The 21,243-nt window shown below is 43.0% G+C and overlaps 1 protein-coding gene across 1 annotated transcript in view; it reads left to right on the plus strand.

Moving 5' to 3' along the window:
• The window catches only part of GCLC (glutamate-cysteine ligase, catalytic subunit), a 24,789-nt gene extending 6,865 nt beyond the window's left edge, over nt 1-17,924 (plus strand). Inside the window, exons 4-15 of the mRNA XM_005878083.2 lie at nt 1,362-1,420; nt 1,515-1,648; nt 7,165-7,239; nt 7,706-7,822; nt 8,958-9,096; nt 9,552-9,664; nt 10,162-10,254; nt 10,547-10,651; nt 14,719-14,800; nt 14,940-15,052; nt 15,131-15,251; nt 16,368-17,924. Coding sequence (XP_005878145.1) covers nt 1,362-1,420; nt 1,515-1,648; nt 7,165-7,239; nt 7,706-7,822; nt 8,958-9,096; nt 9,552-9,664; nt 10,162-10,254; nt 10,547-10,651; nt 14,719-14,800; nt 14,940-15,052; nt 15,131-15,251; nt 16,368-16,579 — 1,363 coding nt within the window. The 3' untranslated portion in view covers nt 16,580-17,924. The remainder of the gene's footprint in view (nt 1-1,361; nt 1,421-1,514; nt 1,649-7,164; nt 7,240-7,705; nt 7,823-8,957; nt 9,097-9,551; nt 9,665-10,161; nt 10,255-10,546; nt 10,652-14,718; nt 14,801-14,939; nt 15,053-15,130; nt 15,252-16,367) is intronic.
• The last annotated feature ends 3,319 nt before the right edge of the window (nt 17,925-21,243 follow it).

Genomic DNA, 21,243 nt, shown 5'->3' on the forward strand with positions numbered 1-21,243 from the left:
CCCACCCCATAACAAACAGGGGCTCTTTGGCCCCTTGAGTGTGGCTCTTCCTAAGCCTTAGGAGTACCCTAATTAAGTTAATAACAATGTACCTACCTATATAGTTTAAAAAATTTGGCTCTCAAAAGAAATTTCAATCGTCGTACTGTTGATATTTGGCTCTGTTGACTAATGAGTTTGCCGACCACTGTTCTAGGTCTTTTTGTGTTTAATTCTTGGGTTTAAGTTGCTTCAGGGCCCACACCAGTCTAATAGCTTTGTACCCTGAGTCTCACCCTTCATCCTGAACCTGGCGCCTGACCTAGAGTTAGGGATGTTGGGACTTGTCAGTATTCATTTTTAAGAGGTCTGCAAAGTTTTTGGGGGGAGACAAAGATTTATAGACATAGTTCCCAACTTCAAATGTTAGAGTGTGCGAAGGAGAAAAGAGATACTCAGCTGCAAGAAAAGATAGATTATGACTCTGTTAAAAAAAAAAAAATGGTAGCATTGCCCTGGCCAGTGGCTCCGTTGGTTAGAGCATCATCCTGCACACCAAAAGGTTGCAGGTTAGATTCCCATTCGGGGCACATACATACCTAGGTTGTGGGTTCAATCCTCGATTGGGGCGCATATAAGGGGCAACTGATTGTTGTTTCTCCCTTTCTCTCTAACAAAGTCAATATAAACACATCCTCTGGTGAGATTAAAAAAAGAAAATGGGAGTGCAGGGATCCTCCTGGGAGAGAGCAGGTGTTTCTGACGGAGAGGATCCAAACTATTATTTCACCTTATGATCTATTTTTAAAGTATTAATATGAAATTTTTTTGTACTAAGTTGTCAAAATCTGGTGTGTATTTTTCTCCTCCCAGCATATTTTTATCAGGACTAGCTACACTTCAGGTGCTCAGTAGCCACATTTGCTTGGTAGCTCCTAGATTAGACATCACAGGTCTAGAGGATAAGTATTAAAGCTGCAGGTTGGGAGCAGCAGTAATGAGGTCTTGGGGCTCCAGAGATGCCTGGGAGAGCAAGCACTAAAGTTTGGTTAAAGGCTTGGTAATGTGGGAAGTGTTAGAGGTGCAGGGTGAGACCAGACCCTGCAGACTCCAAACACTGAGTTAGGAGGAGCAGGGGTTAAGCAGGGGAGAGAATGGCAGTCTTGAGTAAGCGCCCAGGGGAGTGGTATTAATGTAAAGCCCTTTTTCAGAGAATCTCTCAGAGTATCTTGATCCATATAAATTATCTACCGAGTGGCCTCAGAATTAGTTTGAAGGTACAGGATTTCATTCATTTACTTGTATATGACCAAATTTTCTTTTACATAATGGGTCTTTGGTACCGATGGGACTGATGGATGGCGTTTGGTTGTCTGTTTCAGCACCCTAACCAGAAATATCCGGCACAGGAGAGGAGAAAAGGTAGTCATCAATGCACCAAGTGAGTCCACAGGGGTGGCGGGTGGGAGAGGTTCCTGTGGAGTTGTTGTTTAATCCTTGGCTCTCACCCATTCCTTTTTTTTTTTTTAATACAGTATTTAAAGATAAGAACACACCGTCTCCGTTTATAGAAAAATTTCCTGAGGATGACGAGGCGGCCAAGGCTTCAAAGCCAGATCACATCTACATGGATGCCATGGGATTTGGGATGGGCAATTGCTGTCTTCAGGTACTAGCTCACAGGCAGAGGCGAGTGCCCTCACCCACTTCTCTCTATGACTTCTGTCCTTTATAGGTTTGTGTTTCCGCTTTAGAAAACATATTTAGTCAGGTTGAAATGGTAGCTAGTATGCTTTTCTGAAAACCAGTTTAAGTTATTTTAGTAAATTCGTTGGAAACGATCTCTTGACAGAGAATTGACGGAATCTGCCTTTCACTACAGGGATGCGTAGTTGTTGATTAACATAAAATGTGAACTGTTCCCGGTCACTGTCTCTGTTCTTTCTATAAGCCTGATTTTTGCTGCCATCTAGCGACAGTGTAGCTTTGAGGTTATAAACATGGCTTAAATCTCTTGCTTCTGAAAGTGAAGTCTAATGGATGCATTCCAGTGATTTTGTCATCAAGGGAAGGACTGTTTGGACTTTAAATCTTTGTATTCATGTGAGGCCACCTGGCAGCATAAAAAGAAAACAGCCTGAGTTTGCCCTGCCCCTGGCTGAGTTACACAGGAGGTAGAACAGCCTTTCTGACCTAATCAGATCACGGAGCCCCTGGCAGGGACTGTGCCCAGGCTCACTTAGGGCCTGGGGGGCAGAACCCGGGACTCCTCAGGCAGCACAGGGCCTGGCTACTCTGGTATTTGGGTAACTTCCTTCACTTTTTTTGGCTTGTTTTCTCAGCAGTTTAAAGAAGGGTTTATATTAAGGCCTCTGCTAGGTCTGACTCCAAGCTATTATTTATTTCATTGTTTTTATGAACACAAGTATTTATTTTAATCTTTACTTTATTTAAAATCCTCTCAGAACAAGAGTTAAAAATTTGAAAAAAATCAAAGAAAAGGGAGCCTCTTGTTATTTAAGGAGATTTTATCTAGGTCTCAATATTTCAGCTGATTAGGAACAGTGTTCTTGGAGCAGCACCAGGCATTGTCCCCACGTAAGGGCCCCTGGACCTCCAGCCTCAGCACTTTCGACACAGGGGCCGGGAAACCAGCCTCCCCATCATCTCAAACAGCTGCAGCACAGGCACACACCTTCCTGCACATATCTCTAATGCGTTTATTTTCACAGCTATGTGGAATCCAAATCAGCTGCCAGGGTCCGAGTTTTCCGTGCTAAATGTGTTTCAGTAACCATGGCCAAGGGTACAGTTTTCTCCTGCTTTTCCTGACTTCCATAGGTAGTATAAAATATGTGGCTTCCAAATAAACAGGCCAGAAAGTTTCCTTATACATGGCTGCACTTCATAAAAAAGAGACCTTTTGACTGTTAACTGCTTATCTGCCTCCCTATCTTAATTACAAATATTTCCAAAGAGAACCATTAAGCTCTAGAACTCACAGTGCACGGCTTTAAAACTCTATTGGTGCTGTGGGAGAACCGCTTGCCTTTTTTTGGTTTAATATTAAACCAGGGTGTTTCGCCAGGGACATCGCAGTTGTTCTGTTCCAAAGGGCTATTCTTTCCCTTGAAATGCTGTATTTTTACAAATAAAAGCGGTCTCCTGGTATCTACCAGCCACATTTTTATTGCTGGTAGATATAGTTTTCTATCCAATTTAAGCTTTGTCATGGGTTTAAGATTAAGTTTCTTTTTCTCAATGGCACGTCCAATACCCAGTGTCAATACTGAAAAAATTGGCATAGATGTGAAGTGTGTGGCAGAAACAACTTCCACAAATCAACACAGAGCTTCCTGCTGTGAATCTCTTTAGTGGAACACTAGCAACTGCTTATTACGGTAAAGCAGAAAAAATGTTTAAAAAGTAATTGAAGATTAATGGAAAATTTACAAGACAAATCATTTAACCACATTCAAAATTGACTCTTGGGAGCTTTTCAGTAATCATTTAATGAGTTCATGTCAGTAAGTTCCTGTGTGTTGTAAGAGGTCTCCCCACACCCCAGAAAATCATGTAGCTTTAAACTGGGTTCTAGATAAATTTTAAGTATACTTGTATTGATTTCAGAGAGGAAGGGAGAGAGAGATAGAAAGATCAATGATGAGAGAGAACCATCAGTCAGCTGCCTCCTGCATGCCCCTGTGGGGGATCGAGCCCACAACCCGGGCATGTGCCCTGAACGGGAATCTAACCATGACCTCCTGGGCCATAGGTCAAAGCTCAACCACTGAACTACACCAGCTGGGCCTAGATAAATTTCAGATTAAATATTTAGGTTTTTAACATCTGGTATTTTTCATACACTCATTTTTCCCCTCTCATCAGTTTCCTGGTGACATTGCTTCTCTTCTTTATATACTTTAAATGGATACCAGAAGCCAACTGTTCATATATTTACACCTTTTTAAGGTATTAGAACTTTTTTCCTTTCTCCACTAAGCCTTTATCTGCAGTGATGTTGCATTTGGTTTGGTAACGATGGTATCAGCTCTAGAGTAAGGAAGATAGTAAGTGGATTTAGAATAAGTCGCTGTGCTGTTGTAACGCAGCTATTGAATTCCAGGTGCTAATTTTTTAACTCGTCTAGGGTTGGCTTTCCCAGGATCTGCCTGTGGATGGGCTAGTATGCAGTAGGCCAGTTAACAGAACCCAGTCACAAAACTGAAAAGAAACAATGCTCACTGTACTATCTTTTTAAGAACAAAAGTCACAGACACACGCTAAAATTTCCAGAAGTGCTGAATAGGACCTAAGTAGAGAAGTCTGTTCAAAAGAATTCAGCAGTCAAAATACTTGGGGAACATTTAGGTGCTTGTAATCTCAATCCATGTGAATTTGGCCTGTGGGGTCACAGTTTTTCAAGTATCTCACCATTTTATTAAAATAAAACTTACCTTTGCCCATGTGTTCTCCTCTATAACACCCTCATTCCTTCAAGATACTATATAAATGTAATAAATATCTATTATACTAAGTAGGTGTCAGACACTGTTCTTCACACTTGTCATAGACATCCCTGCTGTGCTGGAGGTTTCTGTGGTGGGGTCACAGCAGATAAGTGAGTAAATACTTTGTGCACCCTCCCCCATCTCCTCACTTCTCATTTAACCCTTACCCAGCACAGACTAATTTCCGAGTTTCTGCCTCTTTCCAGAAACTACCCTCCTTGTTATCAGTGACCTAGTTGCCAGCCCTACTCAATCTTTATCTTTTTTAACCTTTGATACTCTTATTCGTTGATGTCTATGACTCAGCTCTTCTCTGGGTTGAATTAATCTGTAATGGCTGGTGAATTATTACATTTTACTGAAAACATAGCCTTAGCATAGGAAGTGTAGGAAGATCAGGACACAGTAACCTGTCTGAAAGATTGTTTTCTATAGTCACCACACTGACCTGAGATGCCACTGTGAGTCAGCAGGTGCACCTGTGACTCCAACAGCAGTTCTTGGCTTTTAAGAATGCAAAGTTGAGACCTGGCTAAAACTATTGGAACATGTTGGTTTAGCTATTTCAAGTATTAAGCAATTTAAGTAATTTCCTGTGCCAACATTAAATTCAAATTGTCATCCTATATAATAAAAGTGTAATATGCAAATCGACCAAACAGCAGAACAACTGGTCGGCAGAAGTGGGGCGGGTGAGCAGGCAGTGCCAGGCCAGCCAAGGTGCATGCCAGTGGACAGAGGGAGGGAACGGTGGTGGGTGGGTGGCAGTGAGTAGTGGTGGCGGAGGGGTGATAAGGGGGTGGGGCTGGCCGCTTGTTGGCCGGTGCCGTCCCCTGATCGACCCGCCTGGTTGCCTCCTACAGAGGGAGGCCATGGGTGGCAGCAGTGGCGGGGCGATGGGGTTGGGGCAGGCCACTCGCCATCCCCTGATTGGCCTGCCCAGTCGCCTCCTGCAGAGGGAGGCCAGACTGTGGCTTAGGCCCACTCCTGGTGGGGAGCGGGCCTAAGCCGTCAGTCAGAAATCCCCTGAGGGCTCCTGGACTACAAGAGGGCGCAAGCCGGGCTGAGAGACAGCCCCCCTCCCCAAGTGCATGTATTTTTGTGCACCAGACCTCTAGTCCTATATAATCCTATATAATAAAGTGCTAAAATGCAAATGATTGTCACGCCCTCGTGCTGGGGCCGGGGGACCTGAGGCTGCGCCCCCCGCCCTGCAGGGCTTGATGGGGGTGGGGCCAGCTGGGTCTGGGTCTCGCGCGATTTCAAGGCACATGCGGGTGTGCGGGGACTTGACTCTGGGTCCCACGGCGCACCCCAGGCTCTGACAGGAGGGAGAGTTTCATATACATTTTACTAATTTTCTTTCATCTCTGACACTTCTATTATAGAGAAAGGGCAAATAGCAATATTAAAATATTTCCTCTAATTCCCTTTTAATGTGCACAAATTTTGTGCACCAGGCCACTAGTTATTAAATAACAGTGACAGGAAATTAGAACTGTTCCCAATTTGCAGTTAATGCAGATGTGCCAGCACAACCACAATTTGTATCCCTTGTTCCCATCCACTGCTCCCAGTGTCCTGCCCCAAAAAAGGTAGAAAATTTTTTTAGATTCTTTTTAGTAGTTATTTGTGGAGGATTTGTACTACTCATTATGTGATCTTTTTCTCTGCCTAACTCTTAAATGTCCTATTTACCCATCATGTGCAGACTCTCTAGGTCAGCGGTTCTCAACCTGTGGGTCAAGACCCCTTTGGCGGTTGAATGACCCTTTCACAGGGGTCGCCTACGACCATCCTGCATATCAGATATTTACATTACGATTCATAACAGTAGCAGCATTACAGTTATGAAGTAGCAACGAAAATAATTTTATGGTTGGGTCACAACATGAGGAACTGTATTTAAAGGGCCAGAAGGTTCAGAACCACTGCTCTAGGTGATCTGCCCATCTTCAGGACATCATCTGAGCCTACTCCCCAAATATTTCTCCAGCCCAGGTTTTTCTTCTAGGCACCAGTTCTGGACCCAGCCACTTACAGGGCGGCTTTCTTTGTCTGTCTGTCCTTGGCTCCGTAAGCCTTTGCCTCTTCTTCCTGTCTGTCCTGGGAGCACCCAAGCCAAGTGCTAAGTCACAACCTCACTCTCTCTACCCTGTGGCCATCAGAGCTGGCTGCCTGTTCCAGTGTGCTCAACTTTTTCTTAGGCGGTTGCAGCATTTGAACTTCTCTGCCTTCCTCCAGTCTTGCCCCTTCCAAGCTGTTCCTCATGCTGCCACCAGTGCACTCTGAAACCCATCCTCGGTATCTCCAAGTCCCCTTTTTACCAAAATGCATGTAACCTCTCAGCCAACTGAAGTGAAAGGGAAGCTCTTGAAAGAAACCAGTAGAAGAGGAAATGCCTTAATGAACTTTATCATTTATCTAATGTCTTATTTTTCTTTATCGACTTTTAAAATCTTATTTATGTTAGTTTTGAACATGATTAAATACCACTTTCTAGCAAAATTCATCTAGGACAAGCTTTTAAACAAACTCCTGTATTAAATGTTTTGTCAATGGAATGACCATTACCTACCAGGCCCCTCCCTTCTTCAGTCTTCTTCTCAGACTTCACTCCTTGGGGAGGATGTTAATAATTCTTTGTTGTTAATAACTTGCAGTTCTTACACAGGTAACGTTCCAAGCCTGCAGCATTTCCGAGGCTAGATACCTGTATGATCAGTTGGCCACTATCTGCCCAATTGTCGTAAGTAGAAATCATATCTTACTTTAAATTCTTCTTTGCATAGAATAAAGACCGCATGTGCGAAATTTGCTGAGTGTGCTAGTTAAGTCCATTTAAGACTTCATTCAGAAATGAACTAACCCAGATAATATGTAGATTAAGAACCAGTGGACTAAGTCTAAGTCTAAGCTGTAGACGGTTACTGTTGCTAGTAAGTCATTTATGTGCTAAAGTGTTAAGTTCCAGTATAGCCATCTTCCCTCTTCCATTCTTCATGTCCTCACATTAGAGAGAGGATGTTAAATGTACCAGATCCAGGGATTTAAGTCACTCCTGGGGTATTCCACTATAAGAAACAGGCACAGAGAGTGCAGTAGAGCTGTGTTGCATAACTGATTCTTTGTGTCCAGAGATAACTGCATGGAGCTTTTTTCAGCATGAAAGTGACATTTTGAACCTGTAGGTGCTGACTTCTGTTTGTTTTTAGATGGCTTTGAGTGCTGCGTCTCCTTTTTACCGAGGCTATGTGTCAGACGTTGATTGTCGCTGGGGCGTGATTTCTGCATCTGTAGATGATAGAACTCGGGAGGAGAGAGGACTGGAGGTGGGAATGATTTTTCCTTCATAGCCTTTTTATATCAAGCAGATCAACCAGAGCTATTGTAATAACTACTTGTGATTTTGAAGTTTCCCTCAAATTTTTATCTTGAGTCACACATGGGAAGAAATTCATCGGTTATAAACCTATCTTTGTGGTCTTTGGCTTTATAGTGTTTGTTCTGGGGTGAATATGTGGAAATGTGATTTGGTTTGGGTGGGGTTTTAATTTTCATCATTTGTTGAAATCTGTATTTATTTTATCTTCTAAAATTAATAGTGTAGTTTTTTTTTTGTTTTTGTTTTTAATATTTTGGCAGTCACTGCTGATGGCTGTTTTTACCAAGTGCTTTTTGGCGCTACATGAGTGCTTTGTATATGATGCTTTCTGCTGTGGAAAGTATACTCTGTTGTCAAAGATTTTTTGCCCCATATGAAGGGTTAGGTTTTGCCTTATAAGGGTCAGTTAGTGCCTCTTGTTTGCCTCTTGAACTGTGACCTTGCATTTCTCCAACCAAGAGTATCCATCAGAACCACCTCTGGAGATCTTTAAAAATAGACCCCTAGCCCATCTCAGACCTTTAATAAGTTTTCCAGGACTGGAACCTTGACATAGGTGTTTTTAAAGGAGCCCTCCCAAGTAATTCTGATGTTCTGAACCAGCGCACACTACTGCTGCTCTGCTCTTCATGCAATTGCTCATAAATTGTTGAACATGCTTTCTAAAAATAAACGAACTTCAAAGGAGAAATCATTTTGATAGTTTTCTTTTACAGTATAGGCTTTTTATTAATTATTTTGCTGTCAATCTTGGCATTTATTTTTGAAACTTAGTAAGAATGAAGGTGATGTGCTTTAAAAAGAAAAAAGTTAAGGTATATTTAAATCATCAGGCAAAAAGGCTACTTAAAAACGAGGGGGGAAAAAAAAGGCTACTTAATTTATCCAGGCTTTTTAAATATAATTTTCCCTAATATTACTTTTCAGTGTTAACTTATTTTTCAGAATCTTATGTTAAGGTTAGACATTTTTATATAATCATTATATATAAAAACATACGGCATTTTAATGTAATTATTTGGGGCATTAGTTTATTTCCAAATGATTTTATATGGCATTCATTCACATTTTTTAAATTTTAGCCACTGAAGAACAATAACTATAGGATTAGTAAATCCCGATATGATTCAATAGACAGTTACCTGTCTGAGTGTGGAGAGAAATACAATGACATCGACTTGACAATAGATAAAGAAATCTACGAGCAGCTGTTGCAGGAAGGTGAGCATCCATGCCTTTTTTCCTAGATTTGACTGTACGCCTTTAGTTCTTCAAAACTCTTTTAAACTTTTTTTGCTGACTCCTGGTCTGGTTTCTGTTTTTAGTGTGAAGTCTCTAACTTTTCTTAGGAGGCTGCTTGTTCCTAAAGTTTCAAGTTCCAAATACTTGTGAGATCTTCTTGACTTTTAGCAAAAGGAACTTACTTTGGAGGTCTGTATCTAGGTCCCCACCAGTGCCCCAACAGGCATTGTGTAAGTAGCGAGTGAAACTCCGGCACTTCCTCAGGGCCCGTAGGATAAGGTCCTGGGCGACATGAGTTACCGAACACACCAGCCATTGCCTGAGCTTCTAGACACCCGCTCTTCAACCTCCTGAGCTGTCCGTCTTCCTTTGGGACTTAGAGGACAGTGGAGTCTTGAGCTGTGTAGTGAGTCCAGTGCAACCTCTCTTTGCAGGCATTGACCACCTCCTGGCCCAGCATGTTGCTCATCTCTTTATCAGAGACCCGCTGACTCTGTTTGAAGAGAAAATACACCTGGATGATGCCAATGAGTCTGACCATTTTGAGGTAGTTCCTGTTTTAAATGCATTTTTATCTCACTAACCAAGTCGGAGGCAGTTTTCTGTGTCTGTGAGAAATTGCCCAGTGGAAACCTCACATGCCTTTCATTATCCAGTGCAGTAAAGAACCAAGACAAGTTTTAAATTGGTTCAAGGTACTTTTATTATGATTCTTACAGGTTATATTTCCAGTTCTAAATTTTTTATTTTGTATTTTCTCTTGTTTGCAGCATGGTGAAAAGTTCAAGCATGCTACATAAAAATAACCTGATCAGTTATTTCAGAGCTGCTGGCATATAACCCAACTTTTATTAAACACTTGCTGTTTGTTTTCCTAGCAGGTCACATTCCAAGAAAATCTTAAATTGTACCTTTTTGTACTTATAAATTGAAGAGTATTAGGTATGGACAGCAAGCAGTCTCCCCTCATTAACTATCAAATCATCTTAATATTTTCTGGGGCCTATGGAAAGTTGGTTTTATTCTCTGCCTTTTTTATTATAGAACATTCAGTCCACAAATTGGCAGACAATGAGATTTAAGCCTCCTCCTCCAAACTCAGACATTGGATGGAGAGTGGAATTCCGGCCCATGGAGGTAAGATGAGCATCAGCAGGAGCGAACTCACACGCACCCGTCTTCTGAGTGCCCACGACCCTGTGACGCTCTTAGCAGAGGCTCCTAAATTAACTGGAAACTGATACAGATCAAGTGTGTGCACACAGTGAGCACGTCCAGAAGCTAAGGGGGGTTGATTTCTGAGAATAGATTGTGAGCAGACTCAGACCCTGGTGGGGAACTGGGGGATGATGTGATCCAAGGAGGGCTTTGTTGGGGAATGGCTTGCTTGTGTGGTGGGTTGCTAATTTCTGGGTTCCTGCTTGTCTAGGTTCAGTTAACAGACTTCGAGAACTCGGCGTATGTGGTGTTTGTGGTGCTGCTCACGAGAGTGATCCTTTCCTACAAATTAGATTTTCTCATTCCGCTGTCAAAGGTAAGAGTGTGAGAAAGGGTAGCACTGGGTCTAGATAGCTGTGACTATTCTGTTCATTTATATATCATATTTATTTTAAATATGACCTCATTTAGAATTGTTCACCTTTTAGAATAAAATGCTTCTCCCTCCACGTTATTGTTTTTTTCCTTTTTGATGCTACACTGGTGGAAACTCCCGAAAAAAAAGTGCTAACAGTGGTTTCTTAGCCCATTTGAAAGATGGTGGTTAGAGTGAGTCCCACAAATAGATTTCATCCTCCCCACCATCTTATTTTGGTTACAGTATTAAACCTAGGGTGTGAGGAGAAAGGGTACCTGCTCTGGGGCTGAACTGGAGCTGTTCCTGGAGAATGTGATGGCTTGGACCATCAGAAAAACAAACCCAATAAAAAAGAGAAAAGGAAACTCCTGGAAGCAGTTTCCTGGCAGAGGCTCAGAACAGTTCCAGGCTGTGAGGCAGCAAGTAGAAAGTTTGGTTCCCGGGCCAGTAGGTGTGTTGGCAGAGAGAGGCTGGGAAAGCTGCAGGCAGAGCGAGGGGTCTGGTGAGGTGTTAGGGCAGAGCAAGGAGAAGAGCAGCCCCGTCCCAGCAAGTGTGGGAGAAGGAAGAAACCGCGGAGCCCGACCTCTGCTCCCTCTCCCCCAGGGGGCACCGCAGCTGCCCTGTCCCCCCACATACCCTGGAGGCAGTCTGGCTGCCAGCTCATCCCTGCCTGCTCTCACACCCAGGCCGAAGGGGGCCATGGAGTCCCGTGGCCCATGTTGCACACCGGGTGTGCCTGTTGGGGAGAGCAACCTGTCTGAGGCACAGTCCATGTAAGCTACCAGTCTAAGCCTTTGTTTACAATAGATGTCTAAATGTCAGGAAACCAAGAACTTTTAATGGCCTTAAAGAGCCTACAAAAAGTATATTATCCTCAGTGAAACACAGTTAATTCAAGAAATTGGAAAAGACTTTTTTTTTTTTAAATTCACTCTTTTTTTTTAAATATATATTTTTATTATTGATTTTTTACAGAGAAGAAGGGAGAAACTCTTTTTTTTTTTTAAATTCACTCTTTTTTTTTTAATATATATTTTTATTATTGATGTTTTACAGAGAAGAAGGGAGAGGGATAGAGAGTTAGAAACATCAAATATATCGATCAGCTGCCTCCTGCACGCCCCCCACTGGGGATGTGCCCACAACCAAGGCACATGCCCTTGACCGGAATCGAACCTGGGACCCTTCAGTCCGCAGGCCAACGCTCTATCCACTGAGCCAAACCGGTTCGGCTGGAAAAAACTCTTAAAGAAATTCTAGAGAAGGCTCACACCCATGAAACAAGCACTGTAGACCACTGAGCATTTGGAGAATAGTTGTTAGAAACAAAGAACAATGGTAGCCACAATTTTAAAACTCAGTAAATGGCCCTCGCCAGTTTGGCTCAGAGGATAGTGCCTGCCCAAAGACTGAGGGTCCTGGGTCTGATTCCTGTCAAGGGCACATACCTTGGTTGCAGGCTCAGTCCCCAGCCCTGGTTGGGGTACATTCGGGAGACAACCAATCTATGTGTCTATCTCCCCCCCTCCCTTCCACTCTCTAAAAATCAATGGGAAAATATCCTCAGGTGAGGATTAACAACAGCGATAAACCACACCACAGTATATGCCCCAGTAGCGCAGATATTGAAGATCAAAGTCAGTGATTTAGGAAGCCAAAGTGGGATCCAGCCCAGCAGATGGCAAAGAAATGAAAAACTGAAACATGGAAAATTGCTCTGGAAAGTTCAGTGTTTGTGTAATTTAGAAGAAAAGAATAGTCTATATCAGGGGTGGAGAACCATTTTTCTGCCAAGGGCCATTGGATATTTATAACATTACTAGTGGCCTGGTGCACAAAATTTGTGCGCGGGCGGGGAGGGGGAGGGTGTCCTTCAGCCCGGCCTGCACTCTCTCCAATCTGGGACCGCCGCCTCCTAACCACTCACCTGCCTGCCTTCCAGATTGCCCCTAGTCACTCTGCCTGCCGGCCTTCTCACCCACAACTGCTCCCCCCAGCCAGCCTGCTTACCCCCCTCCCCCTCCAGCCTGATCGTCCGTAACTGCCTCTGCCATGGCTTTGTCTGGAAGGTCTAATTAGCATATTACCCTTTTATTAGTATAGATTCGCTTAATATAAATGTATGTTGCTATGTTAAAAGCTCCTAAGTTTATTGAATTTTGAGTCCTGCGTGCAGTTGCCTTGGCAGGGCCAGACCAAATGGTTTCTCGGGCCTCATATGGCCCATGAGCCAGGCGCTCCCTCCCCCAGCCCGGTTTGTATAAAAGAGATGCAAGATATGGTAATCAAGGAAATAAGACAATTTTCCCTGTAAGAGTCCATTAGGTCTAGAGATAAATATTTAAAGAAGAACCCACTAGGAATTTCTGAATCTCAAAGAAAAATAACAGCTGTCTAGGTAGAGAGAATTAGGATAGCTGCCAAGAGGGTGAAAAACAAACAGTTTCTCACTTGTCATCTACAACAGTAAATAGTAAAAGAGATTGAGAAAGGTCTTCAGAATCCTGAGGGGTTAAAAATCACAACCATCGAATTCTCTTCCAGTCAAATTATTCTTTAAATTCCAGGTAATTCTAACAAAACTTGATAGATTATTAGGGCTAAAAGTATGCCAGAAGTCTTACCTAGTGAAGGGACAGTGGAGGAGAGGGATGGTAGATACTCTGTAATGCTTGGCATTTAGAGAGAATTCAAAACTACTTGTTTAAAAGAAAAACTAGTAATAGATAGCTACAGGTTAATAGTAAATCCTACTATTAACTGTTTACTATTAACCTGCAGCTAAAAGGTGTGGGGTCAGGGGAGTGTAAGACAGGATAGCCCAGAGAGCATAAAATGGTAAAAAAAAAAAAAAAGACAACAAATTTGAATAAACTCTCCTATTAAAAAGCTGAAACAGGTAATATAAAATAGCAACATAATGGCATATATTGTTTGCGTACAATATGCCTAAAAAAGGACAGTGTGGAAAACAGCTATCTTTGAAAAAGAGCAATAATGACAAATGTGATAGAAAGTATAAATGGGATAGAGGAAAATCAGTGTTAGACTCATGATTCTCTTTACCCCATAAAGTGTAGCAAACATTTTTCAGAAGCATAAGAAGCATTTAAAGGCACTGTGGTATGGTAAGATATGGCTTTATCAGGCCGATGCTCTATCCACTGAACCAAATCGGCTAGGGCAGTGACCATGGTGGAATTTTAGCCTGTATTTGAATATGTTTCTAGAAGTCCCTAGATTATTCAGGTCATATGTGTCTTTAAAAAACAACAGTAGGAATTAATGAATATAGTGAAGAGGCTAAGTAATCAAAGACTTTGAATAGCCCATGCTAGTTCAGTGTGACCCTCTAACTTGTGTCTTTCATATATTGAGAATCCTCTCAGATTTCATTATAGGAAGTAAGGGCTTACTAAGAAGTTTTGAAAGCTCTTACTTTGTGAGTCTTAAAAAGTCACTGGAGAAATGGAGAATTCACGAATGGCGAGGTTTTGGTCTGCTGAATAAGTGGACACGGCCAGGGCAAACAGTGTTGCTGACCCTCTGCCCACGGAAAGCTAAGCTCAGTCCAGATCTGACGACAAAGTGAGGCAGCAAAACCCCAGGGGTGGCGGGGGCAGACCACTGACCTGGGAGCCAGGGCTGGGTTCCCTGCCTTTCCTCACCTGGGTCTCGGACGAGTCCTGTGCTGTGTAAAGGGAGCCAGCCACCTGCCCTCAAGATAGGTTTCCTGGAAGGTCAGTCACAAAGGTGCCTTGAAATGCAGGCAGCCACGTGATTCTAGGCTTTTGTTTTTTTAAGGTGAGCTTCTCTTTCCCCCCATTATTGTTAAAAAGCACATACCAACTTGTGGTTGAGTGACAGTCCCCACATAAAAGTGAAAAGTCTGCTCTTCTGACCAGAAACCTCAGGAAGGACAGTAGAATTCTTGAGGGGAGGCGAGTCCTGATGGCAGAAGTGACGGAGGCATGGCTGGTTGGTCAAGAGTGTTCTGACTTGGGCATGTTCTTTTTCTCCCCTAGGTTGATGAAAACATGAAAGTCGCACAGAAACGAGATGCTGTCCTGCAGGGAATGTTCTACTTCAGGAAAGATATTTGCAAAGGTATTACATCCTCTGCTCCCCCCAGCCAGCCTGCTCAACAGGCTACAACAGGCCACTAACGCTGCTCTGCCATCACCTGGATTTCTGGGGCCACTTAGGCTACAACAGGCCACTAACGCTGCTCTGCCATCACCAGCAGGTGGCAATGCTGTGGTGGACGGCTGTGGCAAGGCCCAGCAGAGCGCGGAGCTGGCCGCAGAGGAGCACGAGGAGTACGCCCTGATGAGCATAGACACCATCATCAATGGGAAGGTAGGGTCCTGTGCGCCCACTGCCTGCCGGCCGGCCGACACCCGCAGGCAGGGAGCTCATGGCATCTGCTTCGTGCAGGAAGGCGTGTTTCCTGGGCTGATCCCGATTCTGAACTGCTACCTGGAAAACATGGAAGTGGATGTGGACACCAGATGTAGCATTCTGAACTACCTGAAGCTGATTAAGAAGAGAGCATCTGGTATGGTATCCTTTGCTTTCTTTTTTCTTTAAAAACAAATCTCAATGTAGGCAGAATCTCACAATCTTAAAATACTCAGATTCTTAAAGTCGCCAACTTTTCAGACCTCACGGTTAAAAACAATCAATGTAGGCAGAATCTCACAATCTTAAAATACTCAGATTCTTAAAGTCGCCAACTTTTCAGACCTCACGGACCACCAGTGGTCCACAGACCACCAGTTGGCGACTGCTGTTTTAAAGGATGCATTTGTTAATACACACCTTTTCACATTTTGACATCTCTACAATCAGATACACCTTATAATCTGATAGTCACAGTTTAATTAGTGCTCTATTTTTTAATACTGATTCATAAAATTGGTGCATCTTTAAGTCGATGGCATTGTAGAGAATGCAACACAGTGCCTAGTTGTGACTGAAGTCCGGCTGTGTTCATTGTGCACCATCACGGGCTCTTTTTCTAGGGCTGAGTAACTCTGTAAGGTAAATAAGCAACACAGCGAGGGCGTCGGGGTCTTCAGCCTGCTGCATACAGTGAGCACCCCAGGAACCCCTCCTCTGTTAGCCGGGGGAGCCGTCAGCTGTGAACCAGAGCAACAGTGATGGTGGTAATGGCATCTGTATTTTACAAAGGATGTACCCCCAATGGTATGTCTGCCAGTTTCCCTCTCCATTCACTCCACTTACTGTTCTTTTTCTCCACCTCTTTGACCAAAGGTCGCTCTGGCAAACGTGGGACCTGCTGTCCTCTGAGGTAGTCTCATGACACGGCCAGCATATGTGGTCTTAGCCCTCTGGCCAAATGGGAGGCCGCATGCGTTAGTGCACGTGCTGGCTCTCGTATCTTATGAGCTGGCAGTGTCGGTCAGTGTGCGGGTAGCATCTGCCAGGCAGCACTGGGATGTGTGTGGTCTAGTTGCCTGCCTGCAGCCTGAAATTCTTTTCCAGGAGGAGTCCTGCAAACACTATGGAAAGCATGCTTTCCCAGCCCCGCCACCTGGCCACACCAAAGGTCACGCTGCTTTTCTTCAGGATTATGCATTCTGGCCAAATGTCAACTTGTATTTTAAAAAGCACTACTATTAAACTGACCTAATTTTTTTTTCTTTTTCAGGAGAACTAATGACAGTCGCCAAATGGATGAGGGAGTTTATTGCAAACCATCCCGACTACAAGCAAGACAGTGTAATAACCGATCAAATAAACTATAGCCTTATTTTAAAGTGCAACCAAATTGCAAATGAATTATGTGAATGCCCAGAGTTACTTGGACCAGCATTTAGGAGAGTAAGATATAGCGGAAGTAAAACGGACTCTTCCAACTAGGCCCCTGCAGAGGGACTCGCTCGCTGTTTCATCGGAGAACCGGCCACAGCTCCAGCCAGAGCCTGGCGTGACCAGGTTAACGACCGTACCGGTTCCTGGACCCATGGGCCGGAAATGGCCTGAGAGGCTTCCTTCAGCGGGTAAATCTAGAGTTTTTACAGCGAACCTGTACATAGTAAAGTATTTTTATGATTAACAATGTATTTTAATAACATATCTAAAGTGTGGACTGGCTTGTACATTTCCCAATTCTCACTCTGGAGCAACAACTGCCCAAGCAGTTTTGTAAATGTGATGTTCTAGTAATTGTACTATATCTGCATTCCAGAGTTCAAAATGTTTACTGTAAATATTTGTGTGTGTGTTTTTTTTTTAAAGACTTTACCTGGACCTGATTCACTGAAATTTATCACTTCACTTTAAAACCAGTTTGTCTTATTGATGTTCTTTCAGGCATCTCCTTTGTTTTATATTTAAAATCACTGTCGGATCCATTGAAGGGCTTCAGGGGTAACCCTGGATTCTGGCACCTTATCTGTTTCTTTTGTAATCGGAATAGCTAACCACCAAGTAAACCCGTCGAACTGATGGCTGTTATGAAAGGTACTGTCCTTTTTTATTGAATTCGATGAGGCAGGCATTAAAGAGAACTCTATAGGAAGGCAGGAGACCTGTACCCTGAGTTCACATGTAGTGATTATTGGGGGTGATGGTTTTCCTCCTGTGCATAATATACAGAGTGTTGTCAAAAATGGCACCCGCTCCTGTGTCTGTTCTGGTTGCTGCTGTGTATGTAAATGTGCAAATCAGGTGCAGTTGCTGAAGGTTGTTTTCTTACTTTTTTGTAGTTTCCAGTAAGCATATTGACAGACTTCCTTATAAAAGCCATTTGCTCTAGGTTTTACCTGGAGGATATCCTACATGCTGCTTATGCCCTTCTCCGTGAAGCTCTTCAATAAATCATGATATGCACTAAGTTGTGAATCAAGCCCCTAAATGTTTAACTGTAAATAAGTTTCACATAATTGTTAGAGCATTTTGTTGAAGGTTTTTTCCAATTAAAGTCTTAACCTACTTCAGAAATAACTATGTACAGTAGATTATGCAAACCTTAACAGGCATCAATATTTAAACTAATGTGAATTTTAAGAGATTGTGACAAAGCTGCTTCTGCTAAGTCTGCTTAGGTATAAATACTAGGGTTTGTGCTATGTTTCATACACGCTCATTGGAGGATTAATGAATGCCTGCTTTTCATTTGCTTGTAAATCAGGTTGTAAAAAGGCAGATAAACTAAATGTTTGTGGGATGAGGAAATAAAAGAATGGAATGAGAATCCTGAAAACTGTTGAATGTGTGAGTTCTGCAACTAAAGGGGTGGTGGCGGGTTTGCCTGTTTAATCATCTCAGAAATTCTGTGAAATTGTTTTCATTGCAATCCTCAGAGGTTTTCAGAAAGAAGCAGAGTGACAAAAACAGACGCCTCATCTGCCCTGTAGCTGTCAACCCCAGAGGGGAGGGGAGGGAGGGGCTTGATGTTGGGCTGAAGTGACCCCTGAGCCACAGAAAGTGAATTTTTTTACTCCACACTGCTCAGCTGAGCCAGTGGTCACGGGAACGCCGAGGAACTCGGGTGCTGACGCACACTCCACCTAAGCTGGAGAATCTGCAGGTCCTGCAGAGAAATCCTTTTAACCCATGGCTGGTCAACATCCTCTCAGCCCTGAGTTCATGTGATCATGCTTGTCCTGGGGCCAGTCTGCTTTTCTCAGCTTTGTTTACCTGAACAGTCCCAGGGCTGTGCTTGTCTAATTAGCCTGCATACAAACCTCTTGGGGGTCTTACTAACAAGCACAGCCTGGCTCTGTGGGCCACACCGAGTAACATGGACTTACTGTACCCAAGTTGTAGACATATCAGTTGTATATCTCCAATATTGGACACTTGCTTTTCATTCCATCAGTTGTATCTAGGTTTTTTCTTAGTGGAAAACAGGTAATGGTGCTCTGTCTCCAAGACAAAGTGAGTTGCGCCTTTCATGAGCTTTACCACCTGAACACAGCGAGGACTAGTTTTAGGAACAATAACTATTAACGCTGAGATAAGTAAAAGGGCTTTCTCCCTTTGGCTGAGCTCAGACTCAGACCCTCACTTAGAAGACAGCCTCACCCACTGTTACCCCAAGTCTAGTCTCCTGCCCGTCAGTTGCTCCTGGGTTAACGAGGTTCTTCCGGGTCCCAGGACGGCTCTGCCCCTACCACTTGGCTCTTCCTGAGGCTGCTCATGAGCCTTTCCATTCAGAAATGGAGGAAGCTCGCCGTGGCCGCCTGTCTGCACTGCCTCCTGACAAAATTAACCGAGTGACATGTGGAAGTCCAGGGTGTGGTACAGGTTAAGCCACATCTCTGAGGAGCTGAAGGGAAATTTCTGGGGACCAGGAACCGTGCAAAGACAAAAAGTGGATGTTCCTTCAAGCAGCTGGTAGCCCTTACCATGGGGGGAGGGACCACAGGGTGTGCCTGGGAGGCCAGGCCTTTCAAGTTCGAGGTCAACCCCCGACTTTCCCTGAAGATAAGCCACTGAGCTTTACCAGCTTCTCCTCTCCTTGATGCTTTTGCATAAACATTCAACGTCCCCTGAACATGCATGCCAAGTGATATGTAGAAAAGTGTGAGTTAGAGGGACTGATGAGGTTTGGACTCGGAGTGAGGAGACCTTAGTGGGTGGCTTTGGCAGATGCACTCCAGCTTGTTCAGGTCTCGGTATGTGGAGCTGAACGAGGCTGGCTTGTCCCCGGAACCCCTTCCACTCTTACTGTCCTATGACATGAAACACTACAAAGCTACATATGGAAGATGCAGTAAGTGCCGCCCACTTTTCATTTCAAACCAATCGCAAAGCTATAATAATCAGTATGGTATTGGCATAAAAACAGATCAAAGGTACAGAATAGAGAGCCCAGAAATAAATCCATGCACGTGTGGTCAGTTAATTTACGACAAAGGAGCCAAGAATATATACAGCCTCTTCAATACATGGAACATGGGAAAACTAGACCACTAGCTTACACCAGACATGAAAATCAATATGAATTAAAGACTTGAAAACCAGCACCTGAAACTACAAATTCTAAAGGAAAACAAGTAGTAAGCTCTTTAATATTGATCTGGTTGGTGATTTTTAAAAAAAACACCTGACACCAAAAGTGAAAAACAGGTGGGACTACATTAAAAAGTTTCTGCACAGCCAAGGAAACCATCAATAAAAGGAAAAGGCAACCCACTGAATGGGAGGACATGTTGGCAAATCATATCTGATAAAGGGTTAATATCCAAAATATAGAAACTCAATAGCAAAAATCCCCGAGTAACCCAATTTAAAAATGGGTAGCAGATTTGAGTAGACATTTTCCCAAAGAGACATAGATGTCCAACAGGTACCTGAAAAGATGCTCAACATCATTAAACATCAGGGAGATGCAAATCAAAACTACAATGAGATGTCACCTCACTTCACACCTGTTAGAATGGGTATTTGATAAGAGGAAATAAAAGTATTGGTGAGGATGTGGACAAAAAGTAACCCTTGCGCCCTACTGGTGGGAATGTGAATTGGCACATCCACTATGGAAAACAGTTCAGAGGCTCCTAAAAAACTTGAAACTAGAACTATCACATGACCTAGCAATTCTACTTCTAGGTATTTATCTGAAGAAAATGAAAACAGTAACTTGAAAATATATCTGCACCTTCATGTTCATCGCAGCATTATTACAAGAGCCAAGATAATGGAATCAACCAAAGTGCCCATCAATGGATGAATCAATAAAGATGTATATATACACAATGGGATATTACTCAATCATATAAAAACGAAATCTTGCCATTTGTGACAACAAGGGTGGCCCTTTGAGGGCATTATTCTAAGTGAAATAAGTCAGAGACAAATACCTTGTGATCTCGTGTATGGAATAAAAATTAACCAAGAAACTAAACTCAGCCAGGCCAGTGTAGTTCAGTGGTTGAGCATCGACCTATGAGGCAGGAGGTCACGGTTCAATTCTGGGTCAAGGGAACATGCCCGGGTTGCAGGCTTGATCCCCTGTAAAGGGCATGCAGGAGGCAGCCAATTAATGATTCTCTCTCATCGATGTTTCTCTCTCTCCCTCTTCCTTCCTCTCTGAAATCAATAAAAATATTTTTTTAAAAAGAAAACCAAGCTCACAGATATATATAATAAATTGGTTTTTACCAAAGGTAGAATGGGTGAAGGGGGTCAAAAGGTGTAAACTTGCATAGTAACCATAGTTTATAATACTGTTCTGCATATTTGAAAGGTGCTATGAGATCTTAAACATTTCCACAAGAGAAAAAGAATCTATGTCTGGTGGTGGATGTTAACTAGATTTTTAAAAATTATTTCACAATGGTGTTAGATAATAGTGCCCTCTAGTGGTGTATGCTGTAGTTGCCTTTTTAGTTTCATTGGTTTACAACTATTCAGACACACACTCTGAACAAAGATAATATAAAGTGAAATTCCATATTGAAATCTATTTTATTTCTATTGTCATTTTAAAATGGAAATGGGCTTGTGTTCTAGCATAATCAGTTAAAGCTATGGATTTCACTTTTATTACTGTTTTAGCTATAACCACACATTTT

This window comes from Myotis brandtii, unplaced genomic scaffold (genome assembly GCF_000412655.1).
Source record: "Myotis brandtii unplaced genomic scaffold, ASM41265v1 scaffold544, whole genome shotgun sequence".
Lineage (NCBI taxonomy): Eukaryota > Metazoa > Chordata > Mammalia > Chiroptera > Vespertilionidae > Myotis > Myotis brandtii.